At 39.8% G+C, this 20,918-nt stretch overlaps 1 protein-coding gene across 1 annotated transcript in view; it reads right to left on the bottom strand.

Moving 5' to 3' along the window:
- Window positions 1-1,251: 1,251 nt before the first annotated feature.
- LOC139764899 (probable cytochrome P450 6a13) overlaps window positions 1,252-20,918 on the bottom strand; it is a 28,623-nt gene continuing 8,956 nt past the window's right edge. The window contains exons 3-10 of the mRNA XM_071691961.1: window positions 20,252-20,413; window positions 19,615-19,797; window positions 16,825-16,971; window positions 9,751-9,940; window positions 7,536-7,692; window positions 6,262-6,387; window positions 4,304-4,494; window positions 1,252-3,690 (exon numbers count right to left, since the gene is read on the bottom strand). Coding sequence (XP_071548062.1) covers window positions 3,476-3,690; window positions 4,304-4,494; window positions 6,262-6,387; window positions 7,536-7,692; window positions 9,751-9,940; window positions 16,825-16,971; window positions 19,615-19,797; window positions 20,252-20,413 — 1,371 coding nt within the window. The 3' untranslated portion in view covers window positions 1,252-3,475. The remainder of the gene's footprint in view (window positions 3,691-4,303; window positions 4,495-6,261; window positions 6,388-7,535; window positions 7,693-9,750; window positions 9,941-16,824; window positions 16,972-19,614; window positions 19,798-20,251; window positions 20,414-20,918) is intronic.

Below are 20,918 nucleotides of genomic sequence, written 5' to 3'. Positions count from 1 at the left end.
ATGTAAGTTAGTGAAATCGCTTTTCTTTCAACTGATAGTAAATATCCCTGGGGATTGGGAAAATTAGTACTAGCCTTGTATCTCCTGCATGTTGTAAAGGTGAGTAAGAGGGATGGGAGTGGAGGGCTGGAAGTCTTTTCCTGTATTGCTTTCCAAAAGAAGGAACAGAAGAGCCGAATTGGGATAATTTGTTCTCTAAGACTTGGTCATCAATTCTCGATGCTACCTTGCTCACACAGGAAATAGCAGCCATGTATGAAAAAAAGGAAAAATACTAAAGATTAGAGCAGTAAAAATGGATAATATTCATAATCATACTGTAATTAGGAAAATAAGGTAAACAATGAAGATTTGCAAAAGGTATTCAGTACAAAGAAATTGTTAAAACAACACACAGATGAAATTCTTTTAAAGTAGTATGGCCATGTATGACATGATAAGATGGTCAAGAATACAGAGAGGTACAGTACAGCAGAAGGTATAAGGAGAAAGGGTAGACCACAGAGGATATGGGAAGTCTCAATGAATGAAATGCATATGATGAGAGGTATTCCTGATGAAAATACCAAAGAAGTGGATTTTCATCATGTGCAGTGCAACTGTATTGTGTGTGAAGGTGGTGTTAAGCAAGTGCTTAGTCACTTCTTGAATCAACATAATGCATAAAGTAAAAAACTAAATGATGCTTATACAGTGTAAGTTTAAAGCTCTTGTTTCATTTCAGCATCCTGTAGAATGTATATGAATGAGCTGTGAGGTCATATGCACCTGATCTACCTAGTGTAATTGGGATCAAAATTATAAATGATAGTTAAAAGGGCAGCAGTCTGGAAGACATCCTCAGAGCAAATAAAAATACAGTATACAGATTAAGCAGTTGTAGATTGTATACTAACATGATCTGTAATAATACATACTATTATTAGAGGCCAATGATATAGGTAGAATTATATCATGTTAAATGTCCATCTCGGGTAAAAACCATTGGCTCCCAATATCTTGATCATTTTACGAGTATACTACTGAAATAATTTTTTCTCTTCCTGCAAGTTTATATGGAGTTTTCAGGCAAGTCTTTCTACAATTTGGGACTAGGTGCATTAACATGGAAATTCATCTTCCACTTTCGCACAGTGTATGTGAGCTGAGGATATGCAAGTGACCTTAGGGACTTCATGCACCTGATCCACTTCATAGACTTGGGAACAGAGTTATTTTTATAATAAACAGATAATGTAAAACAAAACTCAATTATGATGAATAATTTATTAGCATATAATGCACTGCCTGATGATTTTTTCTTGAAATTCATTTTCATTTATTCATAATTGCCCCAGGACCCCTTTCTGTTAGGGTTCTGGTGTGATGCTAGTACCCTTTTTCCAGGAGTGCCTGCAGCCCATGGCTGTGCTATACTCAGTGGTAGGGGCAAATGGGCTCCTTTGATGTGAAAGTTCTTTGAAGGGACTGAATTGTTTCATCAGCTGATGATGATGATGATGACAGTCTCGTCTAAGGTGACTTTTTGCTTGTGTAAGTGGAGTCCGATAACATTATTTCTTGAAGTAGAGCACATAAATATTTACCACACTTATGTTTGCTGATCATCTATACTTAATGTCTTACTTCCTGAGGTTGATAGCCTTTATCTTATATTCATGTGGCCATTAATTGTGCTCATGGTCACTTTTACCACCTTTCCCATCCATACAGTTCAGCATTCATTCAACTATCATCCTCTTGTCTTCACAGGCAATTCTTTTGTTTTAATAATACAAAGCAAACTATGTAGATTAAAATAAATAAGAAAAGCTACATCCAGACTTATGAGTGACTTCCCTAATGCATCCATATTAACAGTAAATAGCTTAAATTTTCTATCCATCTATCTAAATCTCTTGACAACTGTTCCCACCTGGAACTCCCTCCACGGGGTGGCCATAGCAATAGTCTCCATAAGTAGAGAACTCCATTGCCGCTTCTTAGCCTATAAAGCCTCATCCTTAACAGGCCAGTGGCAGAGGGCAACTCTAGGGCAGTGCTTGCAGAGGCTCCTACCTAATGTTCCTACTGACTACGTCTACTTAAATACTCCTATCTAATATTCCTAACTACTACTTCTACATGATGTTTCTACCTAATGCTCCTGCCTAAACGTTCCTATCTACTACTACTACTATCTAATGCTTTTACCATTTTGCCAAAGGGTAGGACTTGTGCATTGTGCTCATTGCAGGAAAATCTAGTTATGAAAAATAAATTGTGTTGTCAAATGTTATGCAAGATAAGCAGAAGAGATTGTATGTTTGTATACAGAACGCCAGCAATCCACATGTGGTTAAGGCAGAAAGAAAAGACAGCTATCTAGGTCAAAAGTGTGCCACCTGACAACCACTGAAGTGCTGGCTCACAATGCAGCTGTCACTAACCCTTCCAACACCCAAGTGGATAGTAGCATTGATATACCTCCCTGGTCGATGGTTGCCTACCAACTACTACTTGTTATTAAAACAATGATTGTGCTCTAGAGGAGATAATTCTCCACACACTGTTAATGAAGTAGATATTGGAATTATTTACAAAGTTACAGTATTGCCAGTAAAGAAACACAAAAAATAAATAGTAACATGATTTGTACTAGATTTTTTTATATTTAAGATTTTTGCCATTATGTGGTTTTTAGACATGTATTTTCCACAGCACAGCACCCATTTTGAAAACTACCCATTAAATAAGAGCACAGACAGCATAACTGTACTGCAGCAGTGGGCTCTTGTCTATTTTCTAAGAAAACAATGGATCAAGATACATCTCAAATATTACCTTCATCAAAACTGATGAATAAGAAATTTTCAAAGTAATTTGATACACTAACGTAATATGCAGTCCAAAAGTCTCAAGTAATTTAGAGAAGCACAAAGGAAGATTAATGCGAACATATAAAATGGTTCTGAAACCAAAAGAAATATCTGTATTTTCCTCAACAGATATAAACTAGTATGAAGTCATGGCAAGGAAGTGCTACTGATGAAAAGGGAAGTGGCTTTAGTACTTTCTCTGGCCACTTTTGAGAAACTAAGAAATCATCTGTAGATCAATAGTATTGTTGCAGGGGAAAATACTCTGCCATTCCAGAATTAGGAATGCTATAGGATTTGTACTTCCAAGTTAGACTTCATGTCTATTTAATTTCATACACTAAATTCATTTGGATTTTGTATCACAAAAGTTATCAGCACCCAGATATACATTTTTTTCTTCAATGATGCTTTTGCACTTTTTCCAATGATGCTTTTGCACAAAGATGAGACAAACTTACAGATGATGCATTCGAGGTATATATGTTTTGTCATAGTCTTTGTCATATTGCACTATGCCTTATTTTGCAGTAATGCACCACTGTTGCATTTTTGAACAAGGCATTTGTCATCATTACAATCTATAGTTCAGCTCATCTGTACAATCATTTTTCCTTCTAGGCTGTTGCTCCATATATGATCGTCTCGTGCTCCACGGTTTTCTGAAGCTCTATTGGCCGTAGGTTAACATAGACACCATCCTTGGGCTGCAGGGTGAGCACTCTAGGGTCAAGAGGCAGTGGATGAGGAGATGCTGGGCAAGGCAGAACCTCTAGGTTGGTGAGCAGTGACACCATTCCTGCCTTAACACTCAACAGAGCAAACTTCACTCCTGTCAGAGTTAGATGGGTCATGATGGTGAAAGTTACACTGGCTGTTAACATATATATATATATATATATATATATATGTACCTGCAATGCATGTATAGGACTTTTGTTACACCCCAAACTGAACTATGCTCTGACTGCTTGGTCTCGTTCATAAAAGTTAATTGTGATGTATAGGGCCAACAAAATGCATCAATGATGTTACAGAAGCTGAAATGGTAATTTTAAAAAAGAAAAGAAAACCATTTGGCCATCCCATTAAGCATAAAGGAATAAGGGGATATTCAACTGTTATTGAGTAACTATGATTACATGATGTAAATATGGAACAGTACTTCAGACCTACATATAATGTACACTTACAGGTCACAGGAACACAATGAGTAAATTCACGTCAAGCTGAATGTCAAAAAATATTTCTCTTAGAACAAAGCATTTGATAGAATATAATCAAAAAAGGATAATGTAAATGTATTAATAAGATATTCAAAATGTTAACCAGGGATACAAGATTAAGACGTGGAGGCTGTGAGTTTAAAGTTCTGCATAAGAATACACTTACATGATTATGAATGCCTAATGGCATAAAAATAAAGACACATATAAAGGACTTACCAACACAGCTGCGGGGTCCAGCACCAAAAGGTAAGTAAGTGTATGGCAAGATAGAAGCTCGGGCAGACCCCAGGAACCTCTCTGGTAGGAACTGTTGAGGGTGTGGCCAGTAGCGGGCATCCCTGTGCACGTTCCACACTGGGACCAGTACACCCATCCCCACCCCCACCTCCAACCCACATACACCCACACTAGGGAAGGAAGATGAGGTCATAGTTCATGTAAGATGAATGAAAAGAGCTCTACATTCCCACATAGAGTACGGAGCATAGTATTGTGGAGTGAAAGCCTTTTTTGAGTAATGTATTGCATCACCTCACATGACTTCCAAACAGAGGCAGCAGTGTTGTTACAATGTTCACTAGTGATGAGCGGTAACAACCATAATCTGTGATCATTTTAAATGATGCCAAAGCAGACTCTATCTTAATCAGTTTTCTTACAATATGATAAAGGTATAAGACATTCTACTTTCTTCTGTTTGGAAGTTGATACAATGAAATGATAACATGATTGTGGATAATATTGTAAATGATGGCTCCCACATGATTGTATGAATCCCATCATAGCTTCCATATGGAAAAATGGCTTTAACAGCTATGAAGCCATGGCTATTAAAGGATGGAGCAGCTTCAAATAATTAGGATTTCCCTAAATGATGGTGTGGCCTAAGATGATGTGGCTCCAAGGTGACTGTGAATATCCCTCAAGTTAATGTTACTCTGGATGATGGAATGACCTCAAAATAATAAAGTGGCTCTAAGTCAATGGAGCAACCCTCAGATAATAATGTAGTTCTCTCAAGATGATAACTGTGCCCTCAAGATAATGCTGTGGTACCCAGAAGATGGTGTAAGTCTCAGATGATGACTTGTCTCCCAGATGTTTGTGTGGTTGCCAGATAGTTTGCCTTTAGATGGTGGTGTAGTTCTCGTAACAATCATGTTGCCCTTAGGAAAGTGAGGCCTTCTTCTTATGGTATGAACTTCGCATGAAAGGTGATTTTCAGATGGTACTATACGCTGATGATTATAGGGTAGCTTGTAGATGGCATAGCCCAAACATAATAATGGGGTCACCCCCATACAATATTTCGTCCAATACTAATTGGTATGACTGTTGATGGTGAACCCTGATAGTGTCACAATCTGTAGATGATAACTGTTTTGCTATGAGAAAATGGTATTCCCACATGTGGTATGGAATAATTATGTGACCCTAGATGAAGGTGCAGTCTCTTCATGATGGACCACTGGCGAAGCAATGGTCCCCAGATGATGTCGTTGCCTTCAGATGATACTGTAGCCCCCACATGATGCTGTGCTACCCAAAAGATAGCTTGGCTTTTGAAATAATGCTATTGTTTCCAGATTATGCAGTAAACTTTCTATGGTTCTTTGGCCCCTAGACGAGTGATTTTGTTCAGAAAATGGTCAGTCTTAGAAAAACTATAGTGTCACTGAAATGAGTGTTGGGTTCAGTATTATGATAAGGCCCCTTGATTAAGGTAAGGAGTTGAAATGGGTTAGTAAGTTCACAACAATATTTAACCTGTAAAACAACTGTCGACCTTAAGCCAAATTTTTTTATGGATCTATAACAGTACCAGATTAATGCATGGGCCACCAGGGCCCAGGTCTAGGGCTCTGGCTATAAAGGGGCTCCACCAACCACCCTTTCGAAAAATTATGGTTCATAAAACCAGTTGATGAGAATATTATACAAATGATAATTTTGTATAAATGATTAAATTTATGATACACTTCATAAATCCTTATAATTTTGAAAACATGAAATGTTTCCAAATAATATCTGAGTTTAGGATCCCACTTAACTTTAACCTGGCTCATATTTTTAGATGAGCTTAGGCTGGCATATAGATGTGAATGTTTTTATCTGTTTCTAGAGTAAGAACCAAACCTCCAGAGCAAGGCAAGGCAGATATTGGAACAACTTACGTATAATTTTTGGTGCATACTCGCTCAATTACTGGAGCAGCTGGGTAGAGCCGGAGGACTTCACTCACCACAGCATCCAGGTAGGGTAAGGACATTACCTGGTCATACGTTAGTTGGCCTCTGCCCCTGTAGAGAAAACACACTCATTCTCCCTTCCTCACTGTGCTCACTTATGTGCTTGCTTGACAGTCCTAATCACCTTCCTAATCCCATGTAGGATATTTCACTGTCTTCATCATTTTGTCTGGCCCCCCTCAGTTTGTGAAGATTACTCACATACACTACCTAAAATCAATACTCGATATCATAACCATATGGCTGGACCTTTATCTATACAGTAAGAATAGTATCCATCCAAATGAATATAAAAAATTTCATTGATTATCACACTTAAGTTCTTATAAAGAAACCAAATCAGTATCATTAACAGAATATAAAGCTTTCCACTTTTCAATTTTAATGTCGTTACACTGTAAATCGAAAATTGCAACAACTGATTTAAGAATCATTGGCACATTCAGTGAAATATTCTTTCCTAAATAAGCTGATGTACTTATCATATCAGATTGTATCCTTTCACATAAGCCAGTAAATTGGATAATGATTTTGAGAAGAAAAAAAACATTCTCTAATAATGCATCCCAAAACCCAATGTGTTGTTGCTCTCCATATGATCGAGACTCAGGTCTTCGGACTGGGAACTCCATTTTCTTTTTGATTATGACTCAAACTTTATCAAAACAATGACCTAATCTTCAATCTTTCTGCAGTTGTGACAGCAACAAGTGCTCAGGCTTAATCAAAGGAATGGTACATCTTAATGATGCTATATATAAAGGGAAAAGGTCGATTATTAATATCTATGGAATGGATCCCATGTAAAATCTTATAAGGTAATAATTCATAAACTTCATCAGTCTGAACCTGAATGTTGCCAAAAGCTATGTAATTCTTACATGACCATCCTAGAGTTGGTTTTATGAACTTAGGCCCTTTTGAAAATAAAGGTGTGTACTATATATGTTAGTGCATGCCTGACAATAGTGTTATTATTCAAGTTCATATGTCTGTACAGTAATGATGAGTTACATAACCAAATTCTACCCTGGACATTAACAACGACATTCAGGAAGTAAGTTCAAAACCTTCATTTGTGTATAACTCAATTTGTATGGGTGTAAAAGTCACTTCGTGTATGAGAGAGATTATATTAGATGGGTCAGGTCGCCTTCAGCTGCCATCAAGCAGAGTGTAAACAGATTCCCCGGACTTACTTGAGCAAAGCTCGGGCCACCTCCTTCCTGAGGGCAGCCTGAACACGTGGATGATGAGCCAGCAAATGAAGAGTCATAGCAAGGGTGTTGGCTGTATTGTCATAACCCGCTAGGAGGAACAGGATGGACTGGGCTGCTATAGTATCATCTGAGAGACCTGCACCAAAACACAACACCAGTATACCTCACACTGATCCTTGTTTAGCCAGACAACTCATGCAAAACACAAGAGACAGCAGTGACTGGGAGAACTGAAAAGGCTCCAAGATAATGTAAAAATGAAATTGTAATGAATGGCAGAGGAGCAATTCATCTGATAATACTGAGACAAGTAAAACACCACTTGATCTTTTTAGGTGGATGATTACTTACTTTTCCACTTTTGGGGGAAAGTTCTATATTCTCGGGGATCCACCTCTTAAATGTTTTTACTCATAGAATTTCTTGGTTTACTCACAGCTTATTCTATCTATCCACCACTCCATCACTATAGAAGCACTTCACATCTCCTCAAGCCTATTTCTTACCCAATTTCTTGCTGTAACCTCTTGATCAATCTTCTTAGCCTACTTTAAGAAAATGCGCCCTGGTGACATTAACAAACTGATTAGCAATTTTAGAGCTGAAAACACATCTTATTTCTTCCAGCTTTGTCAAATCCATGGTTCTTATCCTTGTTCTGTAACTCAGGTCACTTATTTCAGGCACAATGTTTGTTGGCCCCACTTGGACCACTGTTGCTTCAAGTGTGGTGACCAAAAACTAGTGATGTGTAGTAAAATTTGGGTCTCAAATATGTTATAAAGCTTTCCACTGTAAGTGCATGCAATCCTGTGGTGTTGGGAATTTGATACTTGCAGGGCCCCATCTCTTGAACATTCTTTACTATTATACTTTCTAAACCTCTGTATACTGCCTGCTTTTAACATTTCCTTATTCAGCTATTCCACTCATCCACTAGTCCCATTCTATAATAGTACAGTATTACATCCTATCTAAAAGGTTTCTTCTTTGATTTCATGTTAGACCTCTGGTTGTTTTATTATTGCCATTTCAAAGAACAGTTCACAATTTACATCAAGCTGATTTCAGAACTCAAGGCTGTGATCTGGTTATCTGTCAATCTTCTCTCACTGTTGGTGAGTATAAGTAAGGCCTCAAGCCTCTCATTGTAACTTAAACCTCTTAATTCCCATGCTATCTTTGTTACTATCTTCTGGACCTTCTCTCTCGGTGTTTTATGCTTCTTCAAACATGGTGACCAAACCTTACAGTTCTACTTCGCCTACTGTAGGATGTGAACAGTTTGCTGAATATTTGAGTGCTATTGTAATATATTTGCAAACAGTGTGGCTCCTTTACTTTTCTAATATGGGATTCTAGTGACACATTATGGATAATATCAACTCCGAGGTCCCTCTCACAAATGGATTCCTGCAACTTACTTCCTGCTTGATCACATTCATTTCATTCACTGAAACCCATCCTCATCACATTTAATGGAGTGAATTTAATCGACCACGTATCTGACCAACTTTGCCTCTCATTTCTCACAAGACAATGGCATCACCTACAAACACATTCAGGGAGACTAGGCATTCAATTGGATCAAGAAAAGGAATGGCCTCTGTTCAGAACCCACCAGTGTTCCATTGGTGATTTCAACTCATTTTGAGGTTGTTCATTTGTCCTTTGTTCCCTTCCATTACAAGAATATTGCTACTATCAAATGGATCCAAGTTTTTAATCAGCTTCCTATGTGGTACAGTGTCAAATGTTATCTGGCAGTCCAGATACAAACAATCCACTCAATCTTCTACTTTGTTTAAAACTGAGTTAACTCTCTCATAGAAATCAAAGAGGTTTGTTACATATGACCTTTCCCTAAAACCATGTTGTCTCTCACTCAGTAATCTCCTCTTTGGTTTTTGATTGTCTACACTCATCAGGGAGACCACTCTGTAGTCCAGCTGCTCTTCCTGTCTCCTTTCTTATAGATGGGTATGATGTTTGACCTTTTCCACTCCCTTAGCAGTTTCTATTCCACCACTGACATATTCATGCTCATGCCATGAACCTCTCATTTCACCCTCCTTGTTCTGGTCTCCTAAATTCCTTACCCATCCTGCAGAGTATCTACCCCTTTACCTCCCACTGACCTCCTAAAATCCATGTTGTCCACTAGGTTCTGACCATGCATCTCCTGGCCTCCTACCTTTCTTGCCATGGGCTCTAGTTTCCATGAGCAGGTCGAGGAAGTCTCCACGCCACAGGCCTGTCTCCTGCCGCTTGCGAATCGTGTGCGTCACCACTTGCCTGAAGAAGTGAAACTCTGGGCTGGTGAACTCCAGCCCCAGACGGTGGGCCAGCTCTGCCAGCCGTGGGGCCACCAGCAGCACCAGGATCTGTGCGTGAACACCCTTATCTGTATGTAAACATGGTTATCTGTATGTAAACAAGGTTATATGTATGTGAACATGGATAAATGTATGTGAACATGGATAAATGTATGTAATCTTGCTGAACCATATACGAACATGATTATCTTTATGTGAATATACTTATCATAAAATTTCATCAATGTGAACATCACTATTGACATGCCCATAAACATAGTAATCTGTAAATGAGCTTGGTTATACTTCCCAGAACAGTTATCTGTTCAAAGGCATGATTACATCTACATGAACTCAGTTACCTGTACAAGGACACAGTTATATCTACAACCAACCACAGGTCACTTTTACATCAGTATAACAATATGTATGTGAACCTAATCCTCAGAGATGGTTATCTGTACACGAGTATATTTATCTGGAAATGAATATCCATTTGTAAGTATGAGGCACTTGAGGGAATAATTGGTATACATGGGGTGTTCAGTGTTGTAAATGGAAATGGTGAAGAGCTTGTAGATTTATGTGCTGAAAAAGGACTGGTGATTGGGAATACCTGGTTTAAAAAGAGTGATATACATAAGTATACGTATGTAAGTAGGAGAGATGGCCAGAGAGCGTTATTGGATTACGTGTTAATTGACAGGCGCGCGAAAGAGAGACTTTTGGATGTTAATGTGCTGAGAGGTGCAACTGGAGGGATGTCTGATCATTATCTTGTGGAGGCTAAGATGAAGATTTGTATGGGTTTTCAGAAAAGAAGAGTGAATGTTGGGGTGAAGAGGGTGGTGAGAGTAAGTGAGCTTGGGAAGGAGACTTGTGTGAGGAAGTACCAGGAGAGACTGAGTACAGAATGGAAAAAGGTGAGAGCAATGGAAGTAAGGGGAGTGGGGGAGGAATGGGATGTATTTAGGGAATCAGTGATGGATTGCGCAAAAGATGCTTGTGGCATGAGAAGAGTGGGAGGTGGGTTGATTAGAAAGGGTAGTGAGTGGTGGGATGAAGAAGTAAGAGTATTAGTGAAAGAGAAGAGAGAGGCATTTGGACGATTTTTGCAGGGAAAAAATGAAACTGAGCGGGAGATGTATAAAAGAAAGAGACAGGAGGTCAAGAGAAAGGTGCAAGAGGTGAAAAAGAGGGCAAATGAGAGTTGGGGTGAGAGAGTATCATTAAATTTTAGGGAGAATAAAAAGATGTTCTGGAAGGAGGTAAATAAAGTGCATAAGACAAAGGAGCAAATGGGAACTTCAGTGAAGGGCACAAATGGGGAGGTGATAACAAGTAGTGGTGATGTGAGAAGATGAAGTGAGTATTTTGAAGGTTTGTTGAATGTGCTTGATGATAGAGTGGCAGATATAGGGTGTTTTGGTCGAGGTGGTGTGCAAAGTGAGAGGGTTAGGGAAAATGATTTGGTAAACAGAGAAGAGGTAGTAAAAGCTTTGCGGAAGATGAAAGCCGGAAAGGCAGCAGGTTTGGATGGTATTGCAGTGGAATCTATTAAAAAAGGGGGTGACTGTATTGTTGAGTGGTTGGTAAGGTTATTTAATGTATGTATGACTCATGGTGAGGTGCCTGAGGATTGGCGGAATGCGTGCATAGTGCCATTGTACAAAGGCAAAGGGGATAAGAGTGAGTGCTCAAATTACAGAGGTATAAGTTTGCTAAGTATTCCTGGTAAATTATATGGGAGGGTATTGATTGAGAGGGTGAAGGCATATACAGAGCATCAGATTGGGGAAGAGCAGTGTATTTTCAGAAGTGGTAGAGGATGTGTGGATCAGGTGTTTGCTTTGAAGAATGTATGTGAGAAATACTTAGAAAAGCAAATGGATTTGTATGTAGCATTTATGGATCTAGAGAAGGCATATGATAGAGTTGATAGAGATGCTCTGTGGAAGGTATTAAGAATATATGGTGTGGGAGGCAAGTTAGAAGCAGTGAAAAGTTTTTATCGAGGATGTAAGGCATGTGTACGTGTAGGAAGAGAGGAAAGTGATTCGTTCTCAGTGAATGTAGGTTTGCGGGAGGGGTGTGTGATGTCTCCATGGTTGTTTAATTTGTTTATGGATGGGGTGGTTAGGGAGGTGAATGCAAGAGTTTTGGAAAGAGGGGCAAGTATGAAGTCTGTTGTAGATGAGAGAGCTTGGGAAGTGAGTCAGTTGTTGTTCGCTGATGATACAGCGCTGGTGGCTGATTCATGTGAGAAACTGCAGAAGCTGGTGACTGAGTTTGGTAAAGTGTGTGAATGAAGAAAGTTAAGAGTAAATGTGAATAAGAGCAAGGTTATTAGGTACACTAGGGTTGAGGGTCAAGTCAACTGGGAGGTAAGTTTGAATGGAGAAAAACTGGAGGAAGTAAAGTGTTTTAGATATCTGGGAGTGGATCTGGCAGCGGATGGAACCATGGAAGCGGAAGTGAATCATAGGGTGGGGGTGGGGGTGAAAATCCTGGGAGCCTTGAAGAATGTGTGGAAGTCGAGAACATTATCTCGGAAAGCAAAAATGGGTATGTTTGAAGGAATAGTGGTTCCAACAATGTTGTACGGTTGCAAGGCGTGGGCTATGGATAGAGTTGTGCGCAGGAGGGTGGATGTGCTGGAAATGAGATGTTTGAGGACAATGTGTGGTGTGAGGTGGTTTGATCGAGTAAGTAATGTAAGGGTAAGAGAGATGTGTGGAAATAAAAAGAGCATGGTTGAGAGAGCAAGAGAGCAGAAGAGGGTGTTTTGAAATGGTTTGGGCACATGGAGAGAATGAGTGAGGAAAGATTGACCAAGAGGATATATGTGTCGGAGGTGGAGGGAACGAGGAGAAGTGGGAGACCAAATTGGAGGTGGAAAGATGGAGTGAAAAAGATTTTGTGTGATCGGGGCCTGAACATGCAGGAGGGTGAAAGGAGGGCAAGGAATGGAGTAAATTGGATCGATGTGGTATACCGGGGTTGACGTGCTGTCAGTGGATTGAATCAGGGCATGTGAAGCGTCTGGGGTAAACCATGGAAAGTTGTGTGGGGCCTGGATGTGGAAAGGGAGCTGTGATTTCGGGCATTATTGCATGACAGCTAGAGACTGAGTGTGAACGAATGGGGCCTTTGTTGTCTTTTCCTTGTGCTACCTCACACACATGAGGGGGGAGGGGGATGGTATTCCATGTGTGGCGAGGTGGCGATGGGAATGAATAAAGGCAGACAGTGTGAATTGTGTGCATGGGTATATATGTATGTGTCTGTGTGTGTATATATATGTGTACAGTGAGATGTATAGGCATGTATATTTGCGTGTGTGGATGTGTATGTGTGTACATTGTGTATGGGGGTGGGTTGGGCCATTTCTTTCGTCTGTTTCCTTGCGCTACCTCGCAAACGTGGGAGACAGCGACAAAGCCAAATAAAATAAATAAAAAGTATGATTATCTCATCATGAAAACCTAAACAAGACCTGATATCTTCATGAGAATGCAGCTATCTTTATCTGTCTATATTCACCTATTTGCAAATTATGGGAAGGGATTTTTACATTTGCCGGGCCCTATCTCTTGATCTTACTCTACAGTCACAATTCTTTTCAAACTTTTGAAATATACCAGCATCTACACTTTCAACATTTAATATACTGTATCTTTTTTTATCTAAGGGACATTCTTCTTTATAGTGTGATATGATTAAAAGGGCAAATGAGAGTTGGGGTGAGAGAGTATCATTAAATTTTAGGGAAAATAAAAAGATGTTCTGGAAGGAGGTAAATAAAGTGCGTAAGACAAGGGAGCAAATGGGAACTTCAGTGAAGGGCGCACATGGGGAGGTGATAACAAGTAGTGGTGATGTGAGAAAGAGATGGAGTGAGTATTTTGAAGGTTTGTTGAATGTGTTTGATGACAGAGTGGCAGATATAGGGTGTTTTGGTCGAGGTGGTGTGCAAAGTGAGAGGGTTAGGGAAAATGATTTGGTAAACAGAGAAGAGGTAGTAAAAGCTTTGCAGAAGATGAAAGCCGGCAAGGCAGCAGGTTTGGATGGTATTGCAGTGGAATTTATTAAAAAAGGGGGCGACTGTATTATTGACTGGTTGGTAAGGTTATTTAATGTATGTATGACTCATGGTGAGGTGCCTGAGGATTGGCGGAATGCGTGCATAGTGCCATTGTACAAAGGCAAAGGGGATAAGAGTGAGTGCTCAAATTTCAGAGGTATAAGTTTGTTGAGTATTCCTGGTAAATTATATGGGAGGATATTGATTGAGAGGGTGAAGGCATGTACAGAGCATCAGATTGGGGAAGAGCAGTGTGGTTTCAGAAGTGGCAGAGGATGTGTGGATCAGGTGTTTGCTTTGAAGAATGTATGTGAGAAATACTTAGAAAAGCAAATGGATTTGTATGTAGCATTTATGGATCTGGAGAAGGCATATGATAGAGTTGATAGAGATGCTCTGTGGAAGGTATTAAGAATATATGGTGTGGGAGGCAAGTTGTTAGAAGCAGTGAAAAGTTTTTATCAAGGATGTAAGGCTTGTGTACGTGTAGGATGAGAGGAAAGTGATTGGTTCTCAGTGAATGTAGGTTTAAGGCAGGGGTGTGTGATGTCTCCATGGTTGTTTAATTTGTTTATGGATGGGGTTGTTAGGGAGGTAAATGCAAGAGTTTTGGAAAGAGGGGCAAGTATGAAGTCTGTTGGGGATGAGAGAGCTTGGGAAGTCAGTTGTTGTTCGCTGATGATACAGCACTGGTGGCTGATTCATGTGAGAAACTGCAGAAGCTGGTGACTGAGTTTGGTAAAGTGTGTGAAAGAAGAAAGTTAAGAGTAAATGTGAATAAGAGCAAGGTTATTAGGTACAGTAGGGTTGAGGGTCAAGTCAATTGGGAGGTAAGTTTGAATGGAGAAAAACTGGAGGAAGTAAAGTGTTTTAGATATCTGGGAGTGGATCTGGCAGCGGATGGAACCATGGAAGTGGAAGTGGATCATAGGGTGGGGGAGGGGGCGAAAATCCTGGGAGCCTTGAAGAATGTTTGGAAATCAAGAACATTATCTCAGAAAGCAAAAATGGGTATGTTTGAAGGAATAGTGGTTCCAACAATTTTGTATGGTTGCGAGGCATGGGCTATGGATAGAGTTGTGCGCAGGAGGGTGGATGTGCTGGAAATGAGATGTTTGAGGAAAATGTGTGGTGTGAGGTGGTTTGATCGAGTAAGTAATGTAAGGGTAAGAGAGATGTGTGGAAATAAAAAGAGCGTGGTTGAGAGAGCAGAAGAGGGTGTTTTGAAATGGTTTGGGCACATGGAGAGAATGAGTGAGGAAAGATTGACCAAGAGGATATATGTGTCGGAGGTGGAGGGAACGAGGAGAAGTGGGAGACCAAATTGGAGGTGGAAAGATGGAGTGAAAAAGATTTTGTGTGATCGGGGCCTGAACATGCAGGAGGGTGAAAGGAGGGCAAGGAACAGAGTGAATTGGATCGATGTGGTATACCAGGGATGATGTGCTGTCAGTGGATTGAATCAGGGCATGTGAAGCATCTGGGGTAAACCATGGAAAGCTGTGTAGGTATGTATATTTGCGTGTGTGGACGTGTATGTATATACATGTGTATGGGGGTGGGTTGGGCCATTTCTTTTGTCTGTTTCCTTGGGCTACCTTGCAAACGCGGGAGACAGCGACAAAGCAAAAAAAAATAAAAAAAAAAAATGATTAAAACTGAAAAAATGATAAGATAAATAAAATAGACATTGAAGGGGTCAAGTTCAAGGTTATGGGTCTATGGCAAGGGTGTATTAAGTCACCAACCTGTTCAATATGTCTATGTATAGGGTAGTGAGGGATGTAAATGTGAGAGTCTTGGAGAGAGGAGTAGGTTTACAGTCTGTTGGGGGCTAGGGGTCCTGAGCGGTGATTCAATTGCTGTTTGCTGATGAGATGGTTAATTAGCAGACTGTCAAAGAAAAAATTGAAAGTCAATGTTAATAAAAGAAAGGTGAAAAAGTATAAGCTTGAATGGAGAACTTGGAAGAAGTGGAGTGTTTCAGATACCTTGGAGTGGATTTGGCAGCAGATGGATCCTTGGGAGTTGACATTAGCCACTGGGTGGGTAAGGGGTCTAAATTCCCGGGTTCAGTGAAGAATGTATAGAAAGAAATGTCACTGCTTGTAAGGGTAAAGATGTAGTGTGGATGTGAGGCATGGGCTCTATATCCAAACCTAAATGAAAGAGGAAAATACAAATCTGGGTTTGCTGTGATTTAGTTGTTCATTTTTGGGACTTGAACACATGACTGCTAATTTACAGCTACTGATGCTAAATGCTGTCAACATTTGCAAAATAAACTCCGTGTTGATAGTGTCACAAGACTGGTACAGACCCAGTACAGTCTTGGTGACCCAAGGTGAGCAAAAGTGACCTAACATGAACTGCAGTAGCTTACAGTTCTATGATAAGAGGAGACCCAGCATGACTGATGAAGACCTAGCACAATCTGAGTTGTTCCAGCAGGAGCAAAGGAACCTAATATAGCCTACTAAAGCAATCTAGCTGATCTGAAATGCCACAACATGATTACAAGTACCAGTATTACTACGGTAAAGGACATAGTAATCTGGCACCCGAGAGTATTTATAACCACCTGAAGTTCCTGAATTCTGTTACTTTAAGCACCACAGTTTATTTTGAAGTTTCTATAACACAGTATGGTCCAAGGTGATGAGGTGTCCCACTGGTAACTAAAGAGACCATGGACTAATCTTACATGACTCACTACAGTCTGATGTGACAGAAGGGTATAAAGCATCTCTTGATGACAACTACAACTTACTGAAGCTTGGTCTGACTTATGAGGAACACGCCTTTAAGAGATGACCCCCAACATGAACTACGGTAAAAATAAGGATTATTGAGAAGTGCATGCACTGACCTTGAATGCCCTGACCAGGGAGAGCTGGAAGATCTTGGCTGCAACGGCAGGGAAGGCTGCTGCCTCTGTGGTCAGCGCCTCACATTCAATGCCGAAGGCACAAGAAGCAATGGTGTCCATCGTGTAACGGCCGCACAGCTCCCGAGCCTGGGCCAAAACAAGCTTACAATAATTGTAAAGGACATTATAGGAAAAATAACTTAATGAAAAAATGAATGATGAAAGTAGCAGTTGTGATGGAGTTTTTCCTGAAAAACATGAAGGAATTACTCGGATAGGGAGTGTGAACCATACATAAACTCCTTGGGTATGATGGGCAAATCGTGGGTATGGTGGCCTGGCCTTTGAACATCCTGACATGTTCAAAGGTTGTGCTCTCAAGCTCAAGGAGTTACATATCCTGGGCTCTGTGATCCAGCACTGATAAAGTTAAAGCCATTATCTACCTTGCACCACATACACAAGATAAGACACCAGTACAAGACACTCTAAAACTTGTGTCAAGAGACAATAATTCATCCTCTGATATCACGTGTATCTCATCTATGTGCATAAGACACTGTCATTTTATTTTCAGTTATCATAAGTGATCACCATTTCCCATGTTAGCCATGTTAGCAGGTAGTACCCAGAAACAGACAAAGAAAGACCCATCCACTCACGTATACATATATACACATATGATGTGGGAAACAGCAGGTATAATAATAATAATGATAATAGTAATGGCTCATCCACTTATATACACATATATGTGCCACTTCTAAACCCACACTGCTCCTCCCCAATCTGATGCTCTGTACAAGCCTCCACCCTCTCAATCAATACCCTCCCACATGATTTTCCAGGTAAACTCAACAAACTTATGCCTCTGTAGATTAAACACTCACCTTTATCCCCATTGCCTTTATACAATGGCACTATACATGCATTCCTCCAATCCTCAGGCACTTCACCATGATACATACATACACTGAATATCCTTACCAACCTATCAACAACACAGTTACCCCCTTTCTTAATGAATTCAACTGCAAAACCATCCATTCCCACTGCCTTGCTAGATTTCAGCTTCCACAAGGCTTTCACTACTTCTTCAGTCTTTACCGAACCACTCTCCCTAACTCTCTCACTCTGTATACCTCCCAACAATGTCATCCATACACATTCCGGCTGAGAGCATTACCATGGCAGAATGTTGTAACAGATCGGTACCAAAAGGACTTATAACTACTTGTAAGTCAAATAAAACATATTTGACATATCCAGCATAAAAGGTGCTACGAATATATGGAGAAAATGGAAAGTTATTAAATGTAGTGAGGAAGAGTAAAGCATATATGAAAGTCGGAGGAAAGGATGTTGACTGGCTCCTGGTAAAGATGAATCTATGTCAAAAAATGTACAATATCACCATGGCTATTAAAATGATTCACAGACTGGGTGGTGCAGGAGGTAAATTTGAGGGTCTTGGAACAAGATGGGACTACAGTATGCTAGGGTAAGGAATGGGAGATGGATCAGTTATTATCTATCAATAATATGGATCTGATAACAGTTACTGTCTGTGGATAACATGAATCTAGTAACAGAATTTAGAGAGAAACTCCAGAATATAGACATTTTAGGAGAGTGTGTCAAAGGAGAAAATTGAAAGTGGATGTGAACAAAAGTAAAGTAGTAAGCTGCAGCAGTGAGGTGGGACAGGATGGTCTGAGTACAAGTTTAAATGGATATCACCTAAGGGAAGCCTTGGGTAGTTGGGAATGGACATAACAGTCGATGAAACCATGGTACTGAAGGATGTCATGGTGTGGAGGAGGCGGTTAAGGTCTTGGGTGTACTACGGAGCATGTGGTAGGAAAGGACTCTGAAAGGGTGTGTCTGAAGATGTCTGTCTTAGACCTTGAATGTAAAAGAATGAGTGGATATGTTGGATATCAAATAGTTGAGGAAAATATGTGGCATAAGGAGGGTTGAATGTGCATGAGAGCGAAGTGTGGTGGTTAGCTTAGCCAGGTTGAAACAAGTGATATCAAAAGGTGTGTTGAAACAGAGGATAAGTGGTGAAAGCCTGAAAGGGGATTTATGTGTCAGAAGTAGAGGGAGCAAGACAAAGGGATACACTAAGAAGATGGAGGGATGAAGTGAAGGAGGCTTTTGGGTAATTAGTAATGAATGTTTAGGTGGGCAAGAGGCATTCACTGAATAAAATGAGCTGGAGTGACGTGGTATATTAAGGACAAAATGCTGTCACTGGACTGAACCTAGGCATATGAAACTACTAAGGTGTAACCATGGAGTAATCTGTGATGCTTGGCTGAAAATGGTAGGCTCTGGTTACATGACAGCTAAATATTGTGAACATGAGATGACCGTGTACCTATTTCTCATGCTACTTTGCTAAAAGGTGAGACAATTGTTTAAAGAAATACAACTTTCAGGAAATTAAATCTATATGGTGCCTTAACAAAATATGATAATGTAAATTGACAAGAAAGATACTGGATTCTGATGACATTCCATGTTTAAAATCTGATTGTGAAATAAATAATCCTTTTAAATTTCAGGCTCAAGTTCTGGCTGGGAAAAATAGTGTAGTTTGACCATTCTTTTTTAATTCTTTATGTAAAAGCTTAGTTCTTCAATTTACATTCGATATCTTCTGTGTTAAAGGCAACACAGGTGCATACTTGGATGGCCATATCAAATATGTGTACTGATACACAATGGTATGAATATGTGTTTGTCTAAGAAAGCTATGGGAAATCCACCAAAGTGAGAGCTGACCTCAACAGGTCCTGAGGTGGCTGTGCGAGTTGCCCGGTGCAGGAAGTGGATGGCACGGTGCAGGACAAGTGGGTAGAGGCGTCGGGTCTTGGTGGACGTGAAGGTGGGTGACACAATCCCACGGATCATCCGCCAGTGGTTGCCTCGTGCATTCGTTAACATGTCATTGGCTATTGGATTCACCTAAAGACACAGCAACTTTCACTCTTCAACACTACATTGGACATTGTGCTCAAAGTTTTAAATCAAGGACTGAATCTTGCTATATGAAATAAGTGATTCATCTTGCATGATAATCATCATTTTGACCAGGGTTGACTATAGATAGCCCCAACAAGATTTTTGGAACCAAAATTGACATCTAAATGAGAATTTTAGCAAGATTAGATTAGCATGAAAAATGTACATACATTAGGTTTAGGTTTGATTTAAGTTCTTGGGTGAGGTTACTTTAGATTTAGAGTTAGATACATTTTATTCAAATAAGGTTCAATTCAGATGAGTTTTGGTGTGGTTTAATATTTTGACTGTAATGAGTCATGTTCAGGTTTAATGTGCGGAGTGTAAAGAGTCACATTCAGTTAGCAATAGCAAATTAACCTAGATTATACCTCAGTTTTGATTAGCTCCAATTTACCTTGCCAAGATCAAAGGTCCTACGGTCAGTGAAGTGGTCAAAGTCCTTTACTAGGATGCTCTTGATGAGTTCTGGGTTGCCCACAAACAAACCTGGCTTGAGGAAGTCATAGTAGCCACAGAAGTCGCTGCCATTGTACTGGTAGTAGAGTTCATCAAAAAACTGGTGACAGAGTAGAATTTTAGTTGATAGTTAGTTGAATGTCCCTAGCAGTTGCATATATGCTGCTATGTGATGGTGGTAAATGAGGACCTGTCATTATCAGACTACTTTAAAAGGAATGCAGAAACAGACTTGAATCCTTTTGAGATTGTTTGAGCTGCCTTGAAGGATCATAATGCTGTGCTCAAGGGTATTCTGAACCTTCATATAAGAAATTATTTGTTTATACAATAAATTACGTGTCATTTACTGGAAATACGGATTTAAGACCCAAAATTTTCAAACAAAAAAAACAATGGTCAGTAAATGGTTTAAATTTAGAGAAAGTGGTATACAGGAGTTACAAGTAACCTGTAATCAGCACTTGGAATTAAGTCGATTAACTACTTTTATTGCCATTAAGGCCTTAAATCCTCTTTTCAATTTGTTTTCCCATGTAGAAGTAAAAAACGAAATAAATAAATTTGCTAATTAATGCCCAAATGTATACCATCATTAAGGATGA

The sequence above is a fragment of the Panulirus ornatus genome, chromosome 51 (genome assembly GCF_036320965.1).
Source record: "Panulirus ornatus isolate Po-2019 chromosome 51, ASM3632096v1, whole genome shotgun sequence".
NCBI lineage: Eukaryota > Metazoa > Arthropoda > Malacostraca > Decapoda > Palinuridae > Panulirus > Panulirus ornatus.
The sequence above is the reverse complement of the archived record's forward strand: the minus strand, read 5'-3'. Positions and strand labels throughout refer to the sequence as shown.